General features: G+C 44.2%; 1 protein-coding gene across 8 annotated transcripts in view; it reads left to right on the top strand.

Annotated features, from left to right (window-relative positions):
• The window catches only part of RYR1 (ryanodine receptor 1), a 946,449-nt gene that overhangs the window by 654,460 nt on the left and 265,574 nt on the right, over positions 1-26,415 (top strand). For all 8 annotated transcript variants that reach the window (XM_069644325.1, XM_069644324.1, XM_069644319.1 and 5 more), the window contains one exon: positions 19,966-20,072. In XM_069644325.1, the coding sequence (XP_069500426.1) occupies positions 19,966-20,072 (107 nt within the window). The remainder of the gene's footprint in view (positions 1-19,965; positions 20,073-26,415) is intronic.

The raw sequence follows: 26,415 nt of genomic DNA, 5'->3' as shown, positions 1-26,415 counted from the left end.
GCTACGACCATCAAATAATAATGACGCAGTCCTAGTCAAGTCTGTCAAAATAAAAGGGCCTATACTAACAAACCTATTGCCAATTGACAATAGTGTGGGAAACAATCTTATGCAAAATAAAAGTGTTCAAGAAACAATATGTCAGGATAAATAAGCCGTTGGCTTCCCTTCCCCACGTTTTCAGCAGGGGACAAGGTGGCACACTCGAGCTTAGCACAGTCTCTGGCTTCTCTAGCACGAGGATGCAGTTTAAAACTTCAACATCATCATGGCCTTCTGTGTCAAAGTCTCTTATTTCAGAGGATACAAAAAACAAACATGAACAAGGCCTTTATGTCAACCCCGTCCATTAACAATTTTTAGTCAATGGGCCTCATTACGAGGTTGGAGGTAGCCATGGAGCTATTAGCTCCCTGGCTGCCTCCAAAACCCTACCGACTCCTCCCTGGTGAATGGAGCAATTACCGGTCCATTCCAATGTTGGTGGGACCGGTAATTCCCCATTCACCAGGGCCCTTCCCCATTCCCATTTGAGCCCCCATAGGGCTCAATGGGGAAGGCGCTAATAACGGTACCGCAAATTGCGGTACCGTTATTAGCTCCAGAGTCCCTTTGCGGGTCCCATCCTTAACGCCTGGAAAAACCAGGCGTTAAGGGAGGACCCGCAAAGGGAACTCGTAGTAGGGCGGTAAGTGATTACCGGCACCGGTGCCCTTACCGGTGCCGGTAATCCCTTACCGCCCACCTCGTAATGAGGCCCAATGACTTAGTGGTTTTGCTTACACAAGATATATATATATATATTCACGTTACTTTTCTAAAACAACCACACATTTTTGGACATTCAAAATTATTACGATTACAAACGTTGCGGTCTCGTATGTTATACAAACACAAAACAAAAAGTGCAATTATTCTTATTTGGGGTCTATATGGGACCCATTACACAGTAGGCGGAGAACCATGGCGCTATTAGCGCCATGGTTCATGCCGGTAAAATACCGGCACCGCCTTGGTGGAAAGGGGAATTACCGCCCCATTCCAAGGTTGGTGGGGCGGTAATTCCCCCTTCCACCATTGCCCTTCCCCATTCCCATTTTTGCCCCATAGGGCATAATGGGAATGGGGAAGGTGCTAATTACGGTACCGCAAATTGCGGTACCGTAATTAGCTCCCTGGGTCCCTTTGCGGGTTGGTTTTTAATGCCTGCAAAAAGCAGGCATTAAATTCCCCAACCCGCAAAGGGACCTCGTAGTAAGGCGGTAAGGATTTACCGGTACCGGTAAAATACCGGTACCGGTAAACCCTTACCGCCTACCGTGTAATGAGGCCCTATATCTCTCATAGATCCAGACTCAATTATGTAGTGAATTAACAGAAACCCTGATATTAAACAGGGTTGTTTTAACTCCTTATGTTGTTGTTGAACCTGCTCTTTATTTGCAGTGTTGTGTTGTTTAAAAGAAAAAGTCGACATGGCCGTCTTGTGAACCATTAGTGTGGTTGTAACCTATCGTGGCCTTCGTCAGGACTTGTGACACATTTCTTTCAGTTCCAACAATGTTTCTTCTCTGTCTGTGGTAGCCAGACCAGTGAGAGGGGTGCCATTTGCCCCACTCGGATCAAATTTAGATGCGGTCGTAAGTCGCCCAAGCCTGTGAGCCACTAGGGTTGCAGACCTTTCTGATTAAGGAGGAGTTGCTGCAGATTTATTAGCAGAACCTAACCATAGGGTGATTCCTTAATGGAAAACCCGCTGTTACCGTATTCTGTTGTGACACCGTACATGCACCGACAGAACACAGATACAGACAGTTTTAAGAAAGGTCTTGAAACACTTGTGCATAGGCGCGTTATAAATGCCATATCATATCATATCACACTAATGGTTCACATTAGACCCACTTTAACACAAAACCTTCTTGGGTGATTTTTGCTTCACCCCGGATCCCTCTCCGCCTGGATCACACTGAAAGGAACTCATGGTGGCAACAAGTAAGACAGACACAAGTGATCACAGTTCAAGGGTGTTTATTAAACGATGAATACTACATGCAGGTTGGAAAAAACGCCTCATCTAAACCTAAATCTAAGATGGGAGCAAGCATCAACCGTCAAATGAAAAATAATGCAGTCCTAGTGGCGTTGTGTCAAATAAAAGGGCCTCTACTAAGAAACCTATTGCCAAACCTTAAAACTAATACAAAAAGGGGTGTGGGATAGTTTTCAAGAAAGGAAAGAAGTGTTCTCAAATAATATGTCAGGATGCGGTAGCCTGGCTCTCCCTTCCCCACGTTTTAAGCATGGGTAAGGTGGGTTCTTGGAGCACAGAACACGCTTGAGCTTTATCAGCATGAGCCAACAGTTCCGCTTTCAGCTCTCGGGGACGTTGATGGCCAAGTCTTGTTTCTCTGGAAAGTCTGTTGCCTTCGAGTGCCTGATGTGTTGAAACAGCAAAACAAAAGTTCTTTTAACCAAATGAAAGTTCTTTATGGTGATAATGGTTCACCCGTGGGTCCCCCTCTTCTGGGCGCTGACCTTTCTTAATTTTTAGCCACAGTTTTGGGTGAGGGCTTCAACCCTGGGTCCCCCTCTTCAGGGCATCGACCCCTCAAATATTGTATTCCACAATTGATGTATCAGGTCTTTTCTTAATGAACTTTGGATGCTAGCATTACCCCTGGATCTCCCTCTTAGGGCTCAGACCCCTCTTGACTGCCAGTACTTGGGTGATAGCTTCACCGCTGGATCTCCCTTGTTCGGGCTCGGACCCCCCTTGGCTGCCAGCACTTGGATGGTAGCTTCAATGCTGGTTCTCCCTCGTTCAGGCTCGCTACGGCTTTTCATTCTCTTTAGTGGGATTCAATTCCCTTGGTTTCTAAATGTCTTTTCAAACAGTTCATAGTGGTCATCCCTTGGCCGCGTTCACATTTATTGACACACTGTTTCTTAGGACTTTAGACTTTGCCCCTCTTCTCTGGCATCCCTCCTTCCGGTTCACACTTGCTGTCTCTTTACTTTTGCTTTCCATTCTGGCTTTTACTTTCACCAATCTTTGGGGTGACAACTCTTCACCCTTGGATCCCCCTCTGCCGGGCTCCGACCCCTTCTCAACTGTAGCCTCCCTCGACCGGGTTCACTATGGCTCTCGATTAGGGTGATAGTGGCTCACCGCTTGGTCCCCCTCTTCTGGACATTGACCCCTCTTTTCCTTCACAATTCTCCTTTTTACCCAGTTTAATGTTTGCAGGATTCACCTCCCTTTCTTTCATACAATTTGTAGATCAAAGTCTTTCGATTGTACTGGGATTTAGCTTGACCCTCAGTATGACCACTTAGACCTATTCTGCCGGCTCTCCTACGGCCTTCTGATATCTGTAGTTTCTCTCCGATGGGGTGACCAGAGTCTCTTGAGTTAGCACCCACATGGTGGCAGTTTCCCTCTTTAGCTGTTCTCCCCTTAACACTTTTTACAGTTCTTTCAAAGTTCATTGAACATGGTTCAAACTTGGCACTTTGTGATTCCCACTCAACACAGCCTGGCTCTTATCGATTCTACCCTCGATTCACTGGCTGTGATGAACCGCTTGGCTTCCCTTTCTCTGGAGTGAAGGCCAGTACCACGGGCACGGGAGCTTCCCTCGCTCCTGCCTATCGGCGTAGGCCTGCCTCGTGTACCGTTGACACCTGCTGCAAGACACTTGTGCTATTGTTAAGGGTCTTAGGCTCCCTTCCACAAAGGTTCTGCGGGCCTGGGACGAAAAGGGCAATGTTACTTCTCTCCTCGCCGCCCCCTTGCTTCCTGCAGCCTTTCTCCTTCTCTTGGACTGCCACGCCTGTTTAGCCGTCTCGCCGTGCTCTCCTTTCTCGTCCTGTGCCTTCTTGCTCCACCTTTTATCCCTGTGGGGACAAGGAATGCCCGTCAGGTGTGTGTAATCTACGTCAATTGCCTGACCTCGCCTGCCCTTGTGTCGGAACATGTCAGGTAAACAGTTTTATAACAAGTCCATTATGAACCAGTATTCATGTTAGAAAGGGTAGGGGTTGGAGTTTCGGAATGTCCTACTGGATAGGATGGGGAAATGGTGCTATTATGAGAAGGGAGTTGGTTGGTAGCTTGAGAAGGAGGAAATGGGTAAGAATGACTGGGATTGTGAACAGAACATATGATATGATATGATATGGCATTTGTAACGCGCCTATACACAAGTGTTTCAAGGCGCGACGAGGCAGGGAGGGGGGAACAGGGGGAGGACAGACAACGATCCTACTAGGCCAGGTGTCATTCAGACCGCGCAAGTGCAGGGGTAGGGGGAAGGGAAAAGTGCAGTACAAGGTAAGTAGAATAGAAATAAATAGATAAATAAATAAATAGGGCCAGCTGGTGGCAAGTGCAAGGTAAGTGCAAACAAGTGCTGGGAAGGGGGGGTTGTAGGGATACAGAGACAGTCCCGCAGTGCAGGGGTTGCCAGGGAGGCAGTGCAAGTGGAGAGTGGCTGGGCCCATGACCGAGGTCGGTGAGAGTGGCCAAGTTTCAGATTCAGTGCAGAATTTAGTGAAGAATTAGCAGGGGAGAGGGAGAGAGAAAGCAGAAGCAAAGAGGAAGGTTTTGAGGTGCTTCCGGAACCGGAGATGGTTCTCCTCAAGTTTCAGGGAGGCAGGAAGGCTGTTCCAGAGGGAGGCTCCTGCCGCGGAGAGAGATCTACCCCCAGCTCGTTGCTTCGAGAAGCGGCTGACCCTGAGGGAGTTGGAGACGGATGAGCGAAGGGCTCAGGAAGGAAGATATTTAGGAAGAGAGAGTTGCAGGTATTTAGGCCCCAGGCCCCAGAAGGCCTTGTGGACAATGCAGAGGGTTTTGAACTTAATCCTCGCAGCCACTGGGAGCCAGTGTAGAGATTTCAGTCCTGGAGAGATACGGTCCCTGGGCTTGAGGCCAAGGACAAGTCTCGCAGTTCTGTTCTGGATGAGTTGCAGAGGGCGGAGAGTGGAGGCAGGCAGATTAAGATAGAGACTGTTACAGTAGTCCAGCTTCGAGAGAACCAGGGCTCGGGAGACAGTGAGCTTCTGGGGGAAGGAGAGGAAGGGAAGAATACCTCTAAGGAGGTGCAGCTGGTAGTGTGACTTCTTAGAGACGTCAGATATATGAGGAGAGAAGGAGAGTGTGGAGTCAAAGATGACCCTGAGGTTTTTTGCCTTGCAGGTAGGAGCAGGAAGAGGCCCAAGAGAGGCTAGCCAGAGAGCTGCAGGGAAGGAGGGAGTGGGTGTGCCGATGAGTAGAATCTCAGTCTTACTAGCATTAAGGCGGAGGTCGTTGGCAGCACACCATTCCTGGATAGCAGACAGACAGTCAGAGATGAGGGCAGGAGAGGAGGAGGCCGAGGGTAGCCTGAAAATGAGCTGGGTATCGTCCGCATAGCACTGAAAGTTGGGGCAGAGGGCGGCGATGCGGTGGGCAAGAAGTGCCAGATACTGGTTGAAAAGCCAGGGAGAGAGATTAGATCCCTGGGGAACACCACAGGTGGAGAAAAAGATGTCAGAGAGGAAGGACCCAAGTTGGACCTGGGAGGGTCGATTGGAAAGGGAAGAGGTCAGCCACGCCAGAGCCTGACCAGTGATACCCAGGTTATCGCGGAGACGGTTGAGCAGGATGGCATGGCTGACAGTGTCAAAGGCAGAAGAGAGATCGAGCAGAATGAAAACACACGGAGTGTTGGAGTCGAGGTTCAAGAGCAGGTCATCACGGATGTTCAGGAGAGCAGTTTCCGTGCTTCTGGCCGCTCTGAAGCCGGATTGGTGGTCATGAAGACTACCAACAGCTTCAGCATGGAGGTTAAGCTGGGAGATGGCCAGTTTCTCCAGGAGCTTGCCCAGGAAGGGAGTGATGGAGATTGGGCGATAGTTAGCCGGGCAGGAGGGGTCGGCAGATGGTTTCTTAAGAAGAGGGTGCACAAGGGAGTGCTTGACGGGGGATGGGAAGACTCCAGAGGTGAAGGAGAGGTTGCAAAAGTCAGCCAGGGCAGGAGCCAGGGAGTCGATGTGGTCCTTGATAGTTTTGGAGGAACAGGGGTGAACCTGTTTAGACGAGACTTTCATAGATCGGACTTGTCTGGAAACTTCGTCAGCAGAGAAAAGGGGAAAGGCAGAGAAGGAGGGAGGAGGGGTGGCTGCAGAAGGGCCGGAGGAAGAGCAGGGAAGCGAGGGATGGAGGTGATAGGAGGAGAGTGAGGACAGGATGTCCTGAGTTTTAGAGATGAAGTGAGAGGCCAGTGCAGTACAGAGGGCCTGGGAGGGGACAGGAGAGGTAGAGACTGCAGCAGGGGTGGCAAGCTCCTTGCAGATTTTAAAGAGTTCGGCCGAATTGTTAGATGCCGCAGAGATGCGGGCTTGGATAAGGGCTCTCTTCTTGGTGAGAACGGAGAGACGGTATTGCCTTTGGAGCAGGCGGCAGGCCAGTTTGTCAGAGGATGAACAAGAAGCACGCCATTTCCTCTCTGCCACCCTGCACTTGCGTTTTAGGGTGACGAGATCCAAATCATACCAGGAGTTACATTTGGCTTTGGGCTTCAGGCGGATTCTCATGACTGGGGCAAGGATATCAAGAGTATCAGAAATAGCAGAGTGGAGCAAGGAGAGGGCTGTGGGAATTGTAGGGGAATTGTAATTGTTGGTCGCTTTCGACAGGGAGTTCAGGAAGTGACAATCAGAGGGACGGGATTAGTAGGGTTTGCGGGGTAAACGGGAATATCTGGGATCGTGAAACTAAGAAGGGGGATTGTGGGAACTGTAGTAATTTACCTGAGCAGGTTGGGAGTGCAGAAAATAATAATCAGAGGGACGGGAAGAAGAATGATTGGGAGTATTTGGATAGTGAACAGGATGACAGGGGTCTTGGGAAAGATGGTTTCTGAATGTGACAGAGTTTGAGATCCTAGTGGGTTGGTTCCGTACGGAGGGGTTATTGGTTTTGGGTAGGAGTGATCTAATGGGAGGGAGGGAGGCAGATGTAATACAGCCTACAAAAATTCCAGGTATCTCGCCCTCCTCTCAGACATGTTTCAAACAATGTTCGTTCCAGCGCTCGCCATACAAAGTTGCTGCTTGCAAGCTTGGCTTCAACACTGACCGGTCTTGTATCGGTCTCCCCAACTCACCGGCTATGTTGATTTCACTGACACTGCTTTGTTCTTGGAGCTAAGGGTGGTACCAGAGCAGCTGTCAATTCTCCCCTCCTTCATTACTGACGCAGGAGGCCCCTGGGTATCTCTGACACAGAATGCATGATTCTTTAACCAGGTTTTGTAGTCTTACGCTTTCTGTTTTTGAGGTTTCTGGAAAGTAACGGTTCCTTGTCGAAAAGTTCAAGGGAATTTCCCTCCTTGTGATCCCCTTCTGTTTTTCCGTCTTTCTTCTCGAGTTCAGCTGCCGTCCTGAAACTGCTATTTCCTTGTGTGTTTTTCCTCGCTCAGAGTGTGCTCTCGTGTTCTGCCTTTTATCCATGTGGGGAAGCTTAATGGAAGTCAGGTGTGTGTGATGGTCAGTAATTTCCTCGCCTGACCATTGTATTGGTACACATCAGGTATACAGCTCAGGTGTTAGTCTGTTTTCTCTCAGAGCGGCCTGTCTGTGAGAAAGTGTTTGTGCTGTAGAAGGGGAGCGGGGGTAGAGTTCCTAAATAGGTAGGATGGGGTAAAGATGTTATAGGGAGGGTGATACCGCATCTCACCATCCGGTGTCCCACTCCCCAAAGACCCCTCACCCAGGTGATACTCCTGCACTGGTCCACCCCCAGGAACTGGATCCAATAACGATGGCCGTGTCCTGGCCACCTCTTGACAGATCCCTGGGGACTAGTGGGTATGACACCTTCTGGTTTCTCACAGCTACAAGCTTTCAGTTGATTAATAATGTCCATTTCTAAGGCTTGTGGATCTGCTTAGAATCACATGCTTTGCATAGGCCAACATCTAGTGGTAGGTGCAGAGTATTGCATGATTTATTTTTGAAGTTTGAAAAGGGAAGTCGACTGGGCATGTTTGTAATACTATCCTCATGTGACATATACTAACCCTATGATCTTCATGCGTTGAGGTCTCTCAGACTGTTTTTTCCGCCACTGCGGTCGGTCACTATTATGCAGAGTTCATAGATTTTGCTACTTTGTTATTGTTAATTAAAAATAATCATTATACTTGTCTCGTTCTCGACGGATGCTTCCTCGGCGCACGTGTTCGACGAGCAGTTTCATCTACCGTTGACTGAAGACTTCAACAGATTCTTCAACCTCTCGATGAGTTGCTGCTGCCTACAGTAGGGAGAGTGTGGGAAATCAACATTTACATACCTCTCTTGGAGAATGCCTTTTCTCACTTTCTCCTTTACCTACATTTGTCTGGCTGCCTTTGTATTTATATTTCAATATGGTAAGGACTCCATTTAAATGTTGTCCTTCTTGCAACAAAAACCTTTTGTGAAAATACACGCATTGAGTGTGTAACCACTGTCTACCGAGTGACCACGCTGGACAGCTTAGTGCGTCGTGTAAGCTCTTCGGCCCAAGACGCCCAAGGAGAGATGCACCAAACAGTGGGCAGCCTACGATATGTAGGCCGAATCCAGTTCACCCGCACAGGTTGTTGCATCATATGATGAGGACCAAGGCAGCTAAGGCTCCATTTCTTTACTTTACTTTTACTTTACAGCATTTGTTAAGCGCACTGTGGAACCTCGGGCATAAAGGCGCTAACCGCTAAACAAATATATAACATAGAAAGGATGCCAAAGACATCCAAAAGGAGTCTGAAGAATCCTGCATGTCAGTATCCAGCCCTGGAAGGCAGGGCCAGCGCTCTGCTATGGGGACAACACCCGCCGACAGGGGCACACATCAACACTCACTCCATGGTCGACACAAGCACAATAAATGCACATCCCCTGGCCGATATTTGAAGGATCAGTCAAAAAAAGGCCACACAGCAACTGAAGATCGGTCGAGATCTTCTAATTCCATGCGTCAAAAGCCGACTGTGCATTCGCACTCGCATCCAGTGCATGGCACCACACAAGAACAGTGGACGATTTCTGTGCATAAATTTATGACGGAACATATTTCACGTCTGTCGAAATAGCCATCGGAAAAAAACAAAACTTGCAAAACACATGGAAAAACACATAGAAATATCTCGGGAACACCCCAGGGATACTTTCCCGTCAACAGCAGTCAAAAGTGTTGCAGTTACACTCTCTTGACAGACTGTCCCATAGTACACTAGGGGTACCTCCCATCTACCTCAATCTCTGAAGAAAAAGAGACATGGTGTTGACCCAGTGGCTATTGTGTTTCCTCTTGTAGAAACTCCCAAGACAGGGACATGGACTAAGGCACGTTTTGAGGAGACTATGGACAAGATTTCTTCCTTTGTAACCTTTATGGAGCGCAACCCTGTTAGACAGAAGACATTACATTTAGAGGAAGGGGAACCATTACCTAAATCTCCTAGGTTACACACACATCTCACACATCACCTACTCATACCGTCATTGATGTAATGGACCAGTTACAACATGTAGTATTTTCTGAAGATCATTATCATGATGATCAAGGGGATGATCCTAATCAAAGGGATGATGACCCAGGGACATGGTATGATGAACCCAGTGGTCCTACCTACTATGACCCAGATGGCCCTATGTCACTATTTTACAGTCTCCTGATGTCACTCATGAACCTGGTACCACATCTCCTCTTGACGACCAGCTGTTCTTCAACAATTTACTCACAAGGGCAGCTGGTCATTTTAAAATACAAACTCAAGAGTCGTTCAGGACACATACTTATTAGACGATATTGTAAGTGAGAAAACACTGGTTATCCAGTCTATGGCCCTCATTACAGTTAAGCCAGCATCCCACCAGAATCGCTAATGGGATACCGGCAAAACAGCCTTACTGTTTCCGCTGCCCAATATCTCAGTATTACTGGGATATTACGGGTGGCAGAGACACTGATAAGTTCCCATTCCATGTAGTCCCATTGGATTCCATGGGATAGGATTGCCGGAATTACCGGTGTTTCCAGCATTCAGTTGCCAGTAGGGGCCTGATCTACCAGCAGATCAGGCCTGCCAGTAAATCACAGCCCGCACCGGCAAACTTGTGTTTTTCCGGTCTGGAAAAAATGCTGGTGCTGGTATTACCAGCAATCTTACCAGTGACCTTTTAATGAGGCCCTATACCTTTACTTGAATCCATTAAAAAAAGAATTAACCTTCTTTAACTACATCATCCATTACATGTGCAGTTAACCCAAGGGTTGAATTATTTTTTCAACCTGCTCCATGCCAAACCAGATTCCTTAGTAGCTACCACCACAAGAAAGTGGGCAGGTGTCCCTTTGTCTAATGCTGGAGCTCCACCTGATAAAGAGTATAAACAACTTTACACCCTGTGGAAAAGTGTAGCCACTTCTGTAGGTCACGCTACTCGTATAGCTAACAACACTACGTTACTAGCAAGTTACAACAATGCGCAATGGGATTTACTTCAGAACAACTTAGATTCAGATCATGAACCACTCAAGTCACAGTTATTAAAAACTGTCACAGAGGGCAAACAGGTGGCCTATAACATCCTTAAAAACACCCTAGATGCTGCGGAAAAAGCAGGGAGAATTATAGCACCTTGCTGAAACACCATTCCTGGCTTTGCAATTCAGGCTTTAAGCTTGAAACACAGGCCGCCCTTATTAACATACCTATAGAAGACTCTCTTATTTGGTATAGCAGTGGGTGACGCATTGGAAACAGCAAAAAAAGAACATGAGACTTTAAAAAGCTTAGGTCAAATCTCTATCAAGCCTTACATTCAACGCAGGGTGTTCAATACCCATCGGTCCTTTCGTGCCCAGGGTTACTCAAGGCCCAGTCAGTTTCGGTATACAACAGGCTCCTCCTCATGGTATACATCTCAGGGACAATCTTCCACATTTCAAACCTCACAACAACAAGGTTTTAGACAAGGCAAATGTCAGGGTAGGATCGCAGCTACTAGAGGCTCCTCTGCCCCCTCCAGCAAATGACTCACTCCTTCAGGTTCCCTCCCATGTTCTTCCAGTAGGGCATCATATTACTCAATTCACCCACGCATGGGAGGGCATAACATCGGACCAGTGGGTGTTATCTACAGTAGCCAAAGGATATTCCATAGAGTTCGTGGAAACACCTCGCCACCATCCGCCGAGATTAAGAAGAATGTCTCAGGAGCATCACTTCATTCTACAAGCAGAAATTCAGACACTCTTACAAAAAAGGAGCAATAGAGCTGGTTCCACTTCTAGAGGTAAACAAGCGTATTTATTCAGTATACTTCCTTGTGCCCAAAAAGGATTTAAGCATGTGTCCTGTGTCAGACCTGCGTCCTGCAAACACGTATGTCAAGCCAAAAAAAATCAGACTGACAACACTACAGGAGGTAACTCCACTTCTGAAGCAAGGGGATTACATGGCACACTGAACATGAAAGATACATACTTTCATATTTCAATGTTGCCAGCGCACAGAAAGTACCTAAGGTTCAAGGTAGGGTCATCTCACTACCAATTCAATGTACTTCCCTTTGGCATAGCCTCAGCGCCAAGTGCTTGCAGTGGTGGCAGCACACCTGCTCAGACAGTCAATTCCAGTTTACCTCTATATAGACAACTGGCTAATAACAGGGGATATTCCACAAGCATTTCAACGGAACACCCAAGAAACAATCAATCTTCTTTTCCAATTATGAGTCTCAATCAAGGAGAGAAACTCAAGTCTCCTTCCAAGTCAGGTACTACAGTTTCTTGGAGTGCTAATTTGGACAGAAGACGCCCTAGTTTACCCCTGCCACAACAGGGTACAAAACATGCTATTTCAGATTCCATAGTATATAGCCGGTCGTCAGATAACCCTATGAAAGGCAATGTGCCTTCTCGGAAGGATAGCTTCATGCATTTACATGGTACCACACACTTGTCTGCGCATGCGTCCTACGCAACCGTGGCTAGCGAAACAATGGTTGCCGTCTATGGGACGATCTAGTGGTGGTTTTCGCAATCCCTTGTTCAATCTCTGCAGTGGTGGACAAAGGAGAACGTTTTAAAGGGAAAATAATTCACCACTCCCGTAGTAGAAGCCAGTCTAACAACAGAGGCATCACTATCAGGGTGGGGCGCACGTTTTCTTCATCACACTGTGCTCGGGTTGTGGACGCAGGCATTGTCATACAAGCATATCAATCTTCTGGAACTATTATCAGTGTTCAAAGCTGTACAAGCATTTCAATACCAGCTAGCAAACAAAACAGTCCTAGTCCTCACACACAGCATGACAGCAATGTACTACATCAACAAACAGGGTGGGACACACTCTCCAAGTCTGTCCAAATAGCCAAGAACATCTGGTTTTGGGTGCTCAAACACAACATATTCCTCCTGTCAAAACATGTTCCAGGGGAACACAACTGTCTGGCAGATGTACTAAGCAGAGATGTTCAACTTCCATCGAAGCACAAATGGCAGCTGCACACAGACATCCTAGACAACATCTTTGCAAACTGAGGTCAACCAGGTATAGATCTCTTTGCAACACAAGAGAACACATAATGCCCAGACTACGCATCCCGGTTTCCCCAGCCGAAGTCCAAGGGGAACACACTGTGGATGAATTCTTCAGGGAGATTTGTGTACGCCTTTCCCCCAACACCTCTTCCCAACCAAATAATTCACAAGATGCAGTAGGAACAGGTCAAACCCATCCTGATAGCACCATTGTGGACTCGTCAACCATGGTTCTCACACCTGGTCAACATTTCTCTTTGCACATCAGTCAAACTACCGTGCACTTTCAACATGCTGTCCCATCATCAAGGGATAACACTCCATCCATCTCCACAAACACTGAACTTGGAAGCTTGGCTCCTGAAGTCATAGCGTTTGTACATTTAAACCTACTGCAAAGATGTATGGACATCTTTAAGGAGGCACGTAAACCCAACACAAGACACTGCTATTTGCTAATAGCACCATGGTCCAACGCCAGGGCCGTAATGAGGGCCAAGGTGTTATGGTGGAAAGTTCCTGTGGTTAAAGCATTTATGGAAGGGGTTAAACGATTATACCCCCATAATTCAATTCAACAAATATTTACTACAATAAAGTGTATCAAAAAAAAAATATATATTTTTTCCTTTAAAACTCATAAAAGAAACTCATAAAACGCAATCATCATATTTCTTCTAATATAGATTGACATGATAATATCTTCAATTTAAAATCATCAGGAAATCAACAATCACAGCTTTACATCTTTCTTGCAAGTGGTAGTCACTAAATTCCAAGACCAATACGTTTTTCCTCAATGACTGCAATAAAACGTGTTAGTGCAAGTATCAGCATCTGCGATTTTCCCCACATACATTGTGACCATAGCAACTCTAGAGAATACCAAATCACCATTGTAGAATTTACCCATATGAAAACTCTGGATGTTTTCAAACTGACTACAATAAATCCCCAGATGTTTAAGAGACTCAGTCGTATCATTACTGCAGCAAAATCTACAACCCCATCCTTCTTTTAGATTATGCTCTTTAGACCAATGCTTGGTTCTTTCTGCAGTGTGGATTAGGTTTAATTTAAATCTCAAGTACAAGTTCCTTGCTTTTGGACACAGAAAAATAATCAAATATTGCAATCTTGGGAGTTGTTTATGAAAAATACAATATTGATCTTTATAGGATTTATATTTCGCATTGAGCTCAATCGTATTAGCCCAGTCCATTTGGACGAATTTCCTTTTGACCACAATTGATCGTTCATTTAATTCCTTATGATCCATAGCTATCAGTTGTAATAGCGATTCCATCTTCTTGACATATCGTTTAATTGATAACAGGTGTTTAAACAAAAGTCTTGATACAAAAAATTAGGCGGAGGAGATATAATTTTGCCATCATTCGTTAGCTTATGCCACCAAAATTTAGAAGCCAACGAATTCAGCCCAAGTTCATGTATTATTATCGAATTTGGCAACGATTTAGGTAAACCCAAAACAGCTTTCCAGATTTTTCCTTGCAGCCTATTGAGTATCATTGTCAAGTCCAAAATGCATAAATCTAGACCATACAACAAAACAGCTTCCACCTTTTAAGGTATAGAACTCAAGCATAGGTTTAAAGGAAAACTTTGCATACTTGTAATAAATGATTTTCATCTGCGATATGAGAGAAGTTACTTTCTGATTCAAAGTACTGCTCCACATTGCCAAAGAGTTCGAATCACATATGTTATAACCCAAGTACCTGGTTTTTAACACCCGCTGAATAACCACATCATTTATCTTCCATGTGTATCTGCATACCTTTTTCCTATTTGCAAATGTTGTATTTACTCATTGGGTCCCCCCTTTGAGCCAATGCATAAAACCAGTCTTATGTATCTCACTTATAAGACTGCATTTCTTGTAGCCATCATTCAATGAGAAGAGTCAGTGAACTGCAAGCTTTCTCAGTTCAAGATCCGTTTGTGGTTATTCATGAAGACAAAGTGGTTTTATGAACATATCCACACTTTTCTCCTTAATGTATCTCTAAGTTCCATGTCAACCAGTCCATAGAATTTCCAGCTTTCTTCCAAAACCCATCTAATTCAGCAGAGATAAATCTCCATACGTTAGATGGGTGATATGATATGGCATTTATAATACTCCTATACACAATTGTTTCAAGGCGCGAGAGGTGGAGAGCTGAGATGTACTACCTAAACAAGACAAAACCCATAAGGCAACAGATCAGTTCTTTGTTTACATAGCTGCCGAAAGAGAAGGGGATCCTGTCTCTAGGGTGAGCTATTTCAAAATTGATTGTCAAATGCATCCAAATATGTTATTCTCTGTCCAGGAGAACCTTATCTTTCACACCCAGAGCACACTCAACTCGAGGCACAGGGGGTCCCCTAGCTTTCATTGCAAATGTACCTTTAGATGCTATTTTCAAAGCAGCTACTTGGAGTACAATTCAGACCTTCACACAGTGGTACAGTTTGGATACACATTCACAAAGAGATTCCCAGGTGAGACAAGCAGTGTTAAGACATCTTTTGGCCACTGTACCTTCAAACAACCCGCCACCTTCTCCAGGTACTGCTCGCTAGTCTATGCAAAGCATGTGATTCTGTGCAGATCCACAAGCCCCAGAAGACCTACATTACATACCGTAATCATATTTCTGATGTTTGTACCTGCTTAGATTCACATGTGCCCACCCTTCCAACCCTCTTGCAGTTCAATGTACATAGACAACGTACACCTTTCTTTACTTCCTGTACTCCACGCATGCGCTTCATGCTCCCTCATGTCAAAAACAAAACAATCTGAGGGACTTTGACTCATGAAGGACCATGGGTACAGTCCATGTCACACTAGTGATAGTATTACAAACACGCCAAGTCGACATCCCTTTTCAACTTCGAAAACAAGTCATGCAATACTCTGCACCTAACACTAGATGTCGGCCCATGCAAAGTATGTGAATCGAAGCAGATGCAAGCATCAGAAATACGATTACAGTATGTAATGTATGTCATACTCTCCCACGTCATGTTATATGGCAAAGTGGCATGGAGATTGGCATAATGGGGTTCAAAACTGAATTGTGGATTCCGTAGGACATCTGCTCAGTTGCAATTCAATGAGACATATCCTGTAGCCAAAGGAGAGCAATGAGAGCCTCTTATTGGCCAGATGTTTGTACCCAAAAGCTATCAGAAACCCTTTAACAAAGGGGATCTAAAGTTTGTGCCTCTACAAATGATTGCTATATTCTTTAGCATTTGGTATTAATGGCCAATTACTCAGGGTGCCAGGTTGTTTACAGGATTTCTGATAGAATATATCTTCAGTAGCATTGTCTGGTCACATCAGAAATCATTTTATTTATTTAGTTCCTTTTTTGTGAAGCCAAAACATCCTCGAAAGGATGAACACTTCTGGTACAGCAGAGCATGATTTCTCTTGCTTTTAAGTTGCATATTCATTTAGTGGGTCTTAATTGAGGTTGTGATGATAGCTGAACATTGGGAAATAGTGGTGATGGCAGGTTTGAAGCAAGTGGGTTGTGAGCGGGTTTGCATGACTAGCGCTGATAAGCAACTACTGGGAATGTGGTAACTATGGTAATGAAGGAGGGGAATGCCCCTATGGCGCTAGCTTGCCCAAGGATGTTGATTACATTTTCAGGGTAACAGGGGTTTCGTATGCACCAAATAAGCGGTAGCTATTTAAAGGTTGAGTGTAGATTTGTGGGAGGTCAGTGGAGTTGTCATGAGATTAGAGCTGTGCCTCCTCTCTGCTGATCACACTTGCTGCTGAGGTGCATACTGGTTGAAAGTCTTCTAAAGTCTTGCTCTTAACTTTCACCGTAGAGGGAGTAACAGTAGGTTTTGCCGCAGTTAAGAAGTATAGAATTAATATTAGGTTACTATGATCAACTGCAATCTTATAAACAATTGTGGCCAGTTGTCTTTTTGTAAACAGAGAAGAGAGTGGGCACCACTGATTAGGAGTCTTTTCCAATCTTATAATCAATGTGGAAGTAGAAGAATGCAAATTGTAGTTCAAAAGGAGCTAGCTGTGACAAGTCTGGAGACACCCTGACTTAAAAATACAACAAAAGCTAAAGACCGAGTAGGAATACCAGGTCACACAGCCGCTCTCAATGGGGCCCAGACAAGGGCTGCTATTCTTTCAAAGTTCGAAAATATAGTTCTTTTTCAAGTATCAAAAGTACAAAGTAAAAAATAAAAAGGAAGTCTGTTGATTTTGAAATAGTAATTTATCCGAAGAAAAACAAAGCTGTCACTAATATCTTCTTAGTGAGGGAGCATTTTCCACAACTCATATGTAATAAAGACTAAAGCCAAAGCATTTCGGAAATAATTCCTTCTTCAGGGCAAGTCTAATCAATTGCACATAAACAACATGATGCACCAATGACAGCCTAACAATTGCATATATTTGTGAAAATAATAACAATGTCAACATACCAGTCAGTAAAGTTTCCAAAAGAATTCAACGAGAAATAAAATAGAAAGAAACAATAAGTAAATTGTATAGTAGATAACAAAAACAGAAAGATATGTGAGCAACTGTGGTTACCTTGAGAGCGTTGCTCGGATGAGAACGTTCGTTGTCAATGCCCACAGCAGCATGGGTCGTAATGATGAGCCGTGAATACAGCGGCTACATTGTTAAACACAATCGTGTTTGTGAATGGAATCTAGTTAGGGGAAAGGTCCAGTGTGAGTGGGACAGCGCAACAAACAGGGATTTCCAAACGGTAGTTTGCAAAGATTGCAATCGCGTCTCATACCTCTGAGCACACGGAGCGTGTGAAAGCTCCTGCGTGCAGTAGTCTGGCTGAATGTCAGACTGCCGTGTTAGGCGGTTGCCAGTGCTACGGCTCATGTATATTGCACGTGACCGTCTCGCGCCATTGAGTGGCCGATGGTCACGCAACGGAGTGTAAGGCAGGTACAAGCCTGCATAATTAAGAGAAGTGTATAATTTACAGGTATACCAGTATAATGTTCTGTATGAGAAATGTATTTAGCCCAAACTAAAGAAAATCACTGAAGATAATACATGGAAATGGAAAAAATACTCGAGTGTTAAAGGGACCACAATGGGGTCTGTTGTGAACAGAAAGAAAACAACTGGACATATCGAGTTACAAAAAAGGCAACTAACAATTATTGAAGCAAAAAACATGTAGATTAACCTGAAACGCGTCACTGGCACTCCTATTTAGGGATAATTCAACTCAAGCTAGTGCATTAATTTGCATCAGAAAAGAAGATAGTACATGGAATCACATAAAATCAGCAATGGTTGAAAGTACAACACAACCTCATCACGGGTGGTGTCGCCCATTACAGGCGGCACCTTGGGTCCCAGACCAGGGTCCGGGACTTGCAGTGAGGTTGTTGTTGAGGTAACACAGGATCCAAGATGGTACAAGATATGGAAAACATTTTTGTCAATTGCAATGGAAACAGAACAGAGTCAACAACAAACTTCACGCTTGAAGTGCATTTACAGGACAATAGAATGAACAAAGATGTCGTGATGTTTCAAAGTATGATGTGTCAAATGTAACAGTGGTAATTAATCTCTTCATTCAAACCATTCGGGACCAGACTACAGAGTTTATCGATCCAAAATGTTTCCCTTCGATTTAGGCGCAAGCCTAGATCTTCGTGAGGGTTATTTCTGGTTAAAACCTCCAGCACCAGGAACTTATTCTGTGAAAGGTTGTGGTTATTCGAGGCCCAATATCGGGCCACGGCTGAGTTCGGGTTGGAGTTCCGGATGCAGGACCGATGTTCATTCCTCCGTATCTTAGCAGCTCTGGTGGATTGGCCCACATAGTATTTTCCACAGGGGCATTTAATGCCAAATATGATGTTGGTGCTGTCGCAGGTGCCAAATGTCTTAAGAAAAATCTTCCTGCCTGTTCCTGGATGGAAAATAACATTCGCTTTTACTACGGAGTTGCAATTGATACAGTGTAGACAGGGAATGTGCCAGTACGGTGTGTGATCAATTTTTTGGGGGGTAATCTTGTCTGTACTAGTTCATCCCTGAGGTTTTTACTTCTCTGGAAAGCAAACACCGGTGGTTCGTTGAACAGATCTTGTACTCTCGTGTCATTTTTTAAAATACTCCAATGTTTTCTGATTGTCTTCTTGATTTTGTTGCTTTGGATGGAGAATTTCAACACGTACACAGGTGACTTCAACTCTCTGACTGGTTTCTTTGAAGCGGATAGTAGAGTATCCCGATCTGGGCTATGACTCTTTGAACTGCCGAGTCCAATTCTTCTTGGTGGCAGCCTCGTTGAAGGAATTTTTCTTTCATTACAAGTTGTTGTGCAATGCAGTCTTCAGGATCACTAACGATCCTCTTTACCCGTAGAAGTTGGCTAAAAGGAAGATTCCTGAGTAAACTCGGTTGATGGAAGCTCAGGCGGTGCAACAGGTTGTTGCGATACGTAGGTTTCCGGAATAGGGTGGTACTGTAGCTGTTGTCCTCCATTGCTATTTGTACATCGAGAAAAGTGATCTTGTCACGTGATGACTCTCTGGTAAACTGCACTTGTGGGTCAATGCTGTTGATATACTCATAAAAATCATCAAATCGTTGCTCTGTGCCTGTCCAAACACCAAAAATATCATCTATGTGGATGTCTTTCTTGCATTCTTGTTTGGTCAATATATGATCCATCTCGAATTTGAACATAAAACAGTTGGCGTATGTAGGTGCCATGGTGACACCCATAGAGGCACCTGAGGTTTGTAAGAAAAACTGGTTGCAATATTGGAAATAAGAGTTTTCAGAAATAAACTGTAACAGAGTCAGGATGAATTCTTTTTGGGCACGCACATCTGGTGATTGGAGTAACAACCATTCAACAGCTTCAATTCCGAGGTCGTGTGGTATAGAGGTGTATAGACTCTTAACATCTATGGTAAACATCAGTTGGTTATGTTGAGGAGTGGTAGAGTTAAGTTTCTGAAGAAAATGAGTTGTGTCTCTGGTGTAGGTTGGAGTCTTTTTGTAGTCAAGATTTCCACATCAATTTGGCAGGAGCTGCTCAGTCTTTTAAAGTATTAACAACAAGGAGTCTTCGTCTGTTTAGAAAATGGGGAAAGTCCAGTGCCTATGAAAGGCTGTAGAGCTGAAGCAAAGTGGGTTATACATTCTTCTCAGAGAACAGCATCCATTCAAAGTTGTGTCCATGCAATAAACATCCAAAGGACATGGGCAGCCTTCATTTGTAATAGTTTTGGGATTTCCATCAGAAAGAATTATTGGTATGTATGATTATGCTTCCCTGCCCCTAGTTCAGTCTCTCAAATTTCCCTTTTTTCCACCCATGTAGAAATCAGGCGAGCAGGAGGAAGAAGAAGAGGAGGAGATGGAAAAGAAGCCTGATCCTCTGCACCAGCTTATTCTGCATTTCAGCCGGACAGCACTGACTGAGAAGAGGTGAGTGATTCTGCATCTGTGAGTGATTAGGCACTGGGGAGTGAGTGTGTAGACAGACAAAGGTAGTTTACAGGACAAGTCTGCTCATTCAGCATGAACCACAATTCAGTTAGTTGCAAGCTAAATGTCTTCAGTTATCGAGAATCATTGTTTGGCCATTCAACTTGTCAAGGTCACTCAGAACCCAAGCTTTCTTTGAATATGGAAAGTGATAAAATCATCAAAATCTACTGCCTGTAATGTTGTTCACCCTGAGAGAAACAGTCTACAATCTCAAATCTCCGACACCGACTCAGTAGCTCAGAGAAGTTTTTCTTCCGTTTGAGGTTGGAAACTGACATCTGTAAAAAAACATGGCAAAAACAACATTTTACTTTTTTATAGGCAGCCATTTGTCTCCCATTTATATATTTTAAACAGTACTGCTTTCATGTATTACACATTTCTACAAATCATTACAATACTACCAGCACATATCACTACTACTCATTACCTTTTCTATAGTACAGATAATAAACAAGACAAGCTAAATACCTCAGTTCAGGGCTCCTTCGGAGGATGATCCTTTGCTTAGAAATAGAAGTGTCTGAAGATGCACAGGGTTAAGACATTTTTATAACACAAGAGATGCTTAATGCTGCAACCTATTCGTTACCTTTCAGATAGATGGTTGTGCAGGCTGAAATGGCTATTTAATATGACAAGAATATAGATAACAAGGGAATGTTCCATGCTCATGCTAATGCTGTTTATTTATCCCCCCACAAATGCCATAAAAAGGTGTCGAGCACAGATACCCTCTTATGCCAATAGTTAATTTCGGAAATACGTGGATAGCACTACCTCTCTGAGCCTGTGTTAAAAATGGTGCTGAGTAAGCAAAAGAATTCCTTTTATGTGTACTGTTTTTAGTGCAGAGTAATATTTTAAGTCCATGCCAATCACTCTGTAAATAAGTCTATTGGCCTCATTACGAGTTTGGAGGCAGTCATGCCCCTAATAAGGGCATGGCTGCCTCCAAATACGGGTCCGGGTTCCTTGAATGAGGAATTATCGGGCCATTCCAACCTTGGAGGACCCAGTCATTCCTCATTCAATTTACCCATCCCCATTCCCATTCCAGTCCCCATATGGCTCAATGGGAATGGGGAGGGAGCTAACAACGGGCCCAATAATAACGGGCCCGTTTTTAGCTCCCTGATCCCCTTGCGGGACCCGCAAAGGACATCTGGTCTGACCAGACGTCCAGAGCAGGTCCCGCGAGGGAACCTCGTAAGAGGGGGAATCGGTTTAACGGCTCCGGCACCTTTATCGGAGCCGTTAAACCCATTCCGCCAGGGTCCTAATGAGGCCCTATGATTTTTTTCCTTTGCCATTTAACATTAAATTTCACACACAGACTGGAAATCTGGAAACTAGGAATATATGAATGCACAAATGGAGTGGAATGTGGTTATGAAACTGGGAGAACGCCAGGGTCGTCGAACTAATAACTAGTGTTATGCAAACTGAAAATATGCTGAGATTGTATAAATGGAGTAGACATGCATTATGCAAAGTGGGAGTGCCAAACTGAAAACATAAAGTAGGGAAGCACACTGCCATTGTCAAAGTTGGAATATAGAGATATTCCTAACATTTGAAGTATACTGCGTTTGTTCAAAATACATGTCTATTGTGATTGTACAAACTGCAAATAGACTTAGAGTGTGAAAATGGGAATACATTGTGGTTAGACAAAATGAGAATGAATTGGGATGATCAATTAAGCTGGACCACTAACTTTCCTGAAACTGTCAAACAGGCAGATTTTTCCAATTGTCAATCGGGGAGTATAATGCCATTGTGCAGACCGAAAATATACTATGTATTCTAAACTGGGAGTACACTGGAATTGTGTAACAATATACTAGGAGACTGCGACTTTGATTGTAAAATGCTGAGTATAATGTGATTGTGCAAATGGAAATATACTGTGATTCTGAAAAATGTAAAAGTACTGCAATTGTGCACAGTTGATTACAGAGGGATGTTAAATTAAATATATATTCGAATGTTTTAAAATGGAGATTACTGACATTGTGAAATTGGTAATATAATTCGATTGTGCAAACTCTGTACTTTCATTGGTATACTTGAAGCAGTGGTCGAAGTGTATGAAAAGAAGTAGTGGAACTATGTTCCCTGCTGGCCTGCACCCACTCCCCACAAACCACATCATCACGTTCCCCCCCACACACAATACACACCACCAAACACTTGCACCTGCTGTTTAAGGGAACGTTCAGTGCAGTGCACTGAAAAGGCAAGTTTCAACTTCTTCCTACACTTTTATTTAAAACGAAACCATTCCGGAACAGTTTCTTTTTCAAATAAAAGAATAGGAGCTGTAAAAGGTAATTTAAAAAAGTAGAGGAGCACCGCTCCCGCTCACTTCGACCATTGACTTGAAGTATACGTGTATTGTGTAAAGTAGCAGCAGTATACTTGGATTGTATAGCTGGGTGTATGGTGGGGTCTTGCAAAGTGGGTGTATGCCCAGGTTGTCATACTGAATGTATACTAGATTATATAGAGGAATTTGTCAGTGTTGGAATTTACTGGAAATGTCAAACCTATAATATACTAAAGTTGTAAAACCTGGCAATATACCATATTAGCAACCACATAATACACTGGCCTTTGTAAACTTGTAATATGCTTGGCTGTCAAAGTGCAAACGTGCGAGGGTTGTAAAAACTGCCATTAAACTGGGATTGACAATCTTGGAATATAATGGGATTGCGCAACATGGGAGTGTGCTGCAGTGGCAAACTGGGAGTGTAGTGGAATTGTCTCACTGGTAGTGTTCTAGTTTCCTCCTATGGCCAGTACAATGGGTTTGCTAAATTTATTTTATATTTGGCAAACAGTTTGCATAGTGGGAATGTCAAATATGGAAATACGCTGAGAGTGAGCAAACATGGAATATTCTGGGAGTTGTCAAACTGTAAGTATATTTGTTTTGTGAAACTGATAACATACCAGGTTTGACAAACTGGGAACATACCTATTCTGGAAACTGGCAATGTCACACTCTGGTATTGTTAACCTTAGTGTACATTGGAGTTATGCAGATTGACATGGCGGAGCAAGAGAACACCTGATACAGCAAATATGTTTTACATTTTGTTTATTAGAGTTGTCAGTGTGGCAATGGGTTACATGCCCATGGGTCCTAGAGGTACATATACTTATGAAAAGGTTGTTCCTGTCTTGTTTTAGCCAAATCTGAAAGCAGGGGACCTCCTATAGTGCATTCGGGTTTCCTGTATAATTGGGATACAGGTGTCCCTCTGCATCTCTGATCTAAATAAAATGTAGCATCAGCCACGCTTCTTGGCACATAGATGGGAAGGGAATGGAAAAACATGTATGGTTGCTTGGGCTTTATCTAAAAAAGAAAAGGGTGTTTCTGACTTGGAATAATCTAATCCAAGAGGCGACTGAGTGGGACAAACTATAGTGCATTCAAGTTTCCTATCTGAGAGTGACACTGGTCTCCCTAAGGATCTCTGATCTGAGTAAGTTCTCGTGAATTGATGTAAACTGCTAAGACTAGTAGAATTGTCTCTAAAAATGAAAAGGGTGTTCCAGACTTGAAAAATCTACATAAATGTTGACTAAAGGGGCAAACTATAGAGCAGGGGTCTGCAACCTTTGGCACTTTTGACGATTCACAAGGTGTCATCATTGCTCTCCATGGGTAGCCCTTTGCCATCAGGCTAGGGAGGTGTGGCTGCTACCCAATTGTCCCCTTAGGGGTGGTTTAATGTGGGAGAACCTCATGGGGAGGGACAACACCTGTGGGGACAAGGACGATCACCTGGGGTACAGCCTACTGAATGTTGTCACTCACTGACATTCCCTAACCCGCCCCAATGCAAAGAGAAACAGTATAAAGCAGAAATTGTTGAGGCCAAGAAAACCTTTCACAACAATCAAATTAGTTCAGCTGGAGATGAGACCAAGGAACTTTTTCGCCTTTTTAGATCTTGGGAGAAACCTACTGCTTGTTGTCTCCCTATAAAACCGACAGATGATGATTGCGATCGGGTACAGAAGGCCTTCTCAGATAAACTAACAAAAGCCCAAGATAAAATTAAATTAGAAGCACTAGTAGCACAGTTGCCGATACTAACACCTATCTCAGTACCCTTGGAGATACATCATACTTGTATAAAGACGCTACAAACTCAGTCAACTGTCTTACCAAGTAGTGATACTCTACCAGATTCTGTAGCAGGTTTTACCTTCCAAGTATCTACTACTGCTGACATCTTGAAAATTCTCAAGTCTATGCATCCCACCAATTGTCAGGGCGAACTGCTTCCATCCAAACTTATTTTGGAACATAAGGAACTCTTTGCGCCTTTTCTTTGTAGATTTGCCAATGCTTCCTTTCGAACAGGTGTCATTCCCCAATCTATAAAGAACGTTGCAGTTTCACCGCTACTAAAAAAAATGGGCCTTAATCCCACTGATGCGGCACACCTTAGACAAATCACCAACACCTTGTTATTCCTTAAGATTATAGATAAGATAGCAACTATCCAGCTTCAGGTCCATGTTCAGACGGCAGGCATTCTGCATGCCAAGCAGTCGGGTTTCAGAAGTTACCCTGGCACAGAGAGTGCTCTTCTGGACCTACATACCTATATGCTCTCCAGGCTGGAAGATAGCAAGTCAGGGCTGCTGATGTTGTTGGATTTATCAGCAGCCTTTGACTTGCTAGTTCATAAAATTTTACTTGAAAGAATGCAGACTGTTGAGGGCCTCTCCGATCATGCTATAGTTTAGCTGAGAGCCTTTTTGGAGGGTCGTCGGTCACAGGTGCACTGGGGGAACAGTGCCTCTGGGCCACAAATTATAACATGTGGAGTGCCCCAGGGGGCATGCCTTTCCCCATTGTTATTCAATATTTACATTTATCCACTCTGCTACGAATTAGATCTTTTTCAGACCTTCTTCTGTAACTATGCTGACGACTTCCAGTTGGTCCTCAACATCACCGGCGATTATGATACGGATCAATTCACAGTAAATGCGGTTTATCAACTGATAAAACAGTGGATGTCCACCAATTGGCTGTGCCTGAATGCCACAAAAACCGAGCTGATGATTTTTGGCCCACGTCGGGCACAAATCAAGTTGGGCCAGGAGTATACCGGCTTCAGGATTGACTGCAGTTTTATTAACGTTGTACAGAAAGTTAAAACCTTGGGCACTTTCATGGAAACCAGTTTAGACTGTGAAGCCCATGTTGCAGCAATTAGCACTAGCACCAACTGTCATCTTAAAGTGCTCAGGCAGGTCGCACCACTAGTCTCGGTTGAAAACCGTATTAAACTCGTGAGAGCTGTCATCTTACCACGGGTAGACTACTGTAATGCCCTTCTAGGCGGTGCAGGTAAAGCCCAAATTCAAGATCTACAAAAAATCCAAAATAAAGCTATCCGCATCATTTTTCAAATGAGGCGTTCTGAACCCACTACTGCGGCCAGAAAAAAACTGCACTGGCTTCCCGTGGAAAGCAGAATTCAATTTAAACTGATGACAATATGTCATAAATGCATCTGTGGAAATGCTCCTGCTTACCTAAAGGATATCATTGGTATCTACCAGCCTAAAAGGAATCTTAGGTCGGCTGAAGGCTATTTTTTGGTACAGCACCGGGTGAAACGCTCCCGAGGTTCTGGAAGGGCTTTCCACACTCAGGAAGCTAAGGCATGGAATGCACTGCCTGCATCCCTGCGTAAGACTGAAGATCTTCTTGCCTTCCGAAAACAATTTAAAACGTACCTTTTTAATCAGTGTTAGTGCAAACCTCCGTGGTAATCTTTTTGCTCACTATATTCTGTTCTCTCGGCGCCTGGATGCCTACGGGCTTTGGCGCGGCATAAGCACAATAACATAACATAACATAACAATGTTCAGAGCCACTATATTGAAGGTAAACATATTCATTACTGTGAGCTAGAACATAACATCAAAAGTACTAGGACAAGGAAGAACACGGGAGACATAAATATAATTGGCTGTATTTATTCTGGTACGAGGTGGCCCCACCGGGGCAGGTAGATCTATCATCAACAGAGTTATAGGACTCTTGTAAACCGCATCGGAAGAACTGGATACAAGGTATAAAGAGCAACAAAGGACAATTAGTGGAGGCAAGCCCGGCCACAGAGTCAAGCGCAGCCGTGTGAGGACACAGGAACAGGTAGTCTCCCTTGCGGGAGAATCAAATCCTGCTAGCGGTCCAGCTGGAGAAGGACTTGAAGAATGCAGGTGAGCAGCTGTG

This window comes from Ambystoma mexicanum, chromosome 2p (genome assembly GCF_040938575.1).
Source record: "Ambystoma mexicanum isolate Mex_15411 chromosome 2p, UKY_AmexF1_1, whole genome shotgun sequence".
Classification (NCBI taxonomy): domain Eukaryota; kingdom Metazoa; phylum Chordata; class Amphibia; order Caudata; family Ambystomatidae; genus Ambystoma; species Ambystoma mexicanum.
This window is presented reverse-complemented; position numbering and strand designations above follow the sequence as displayed.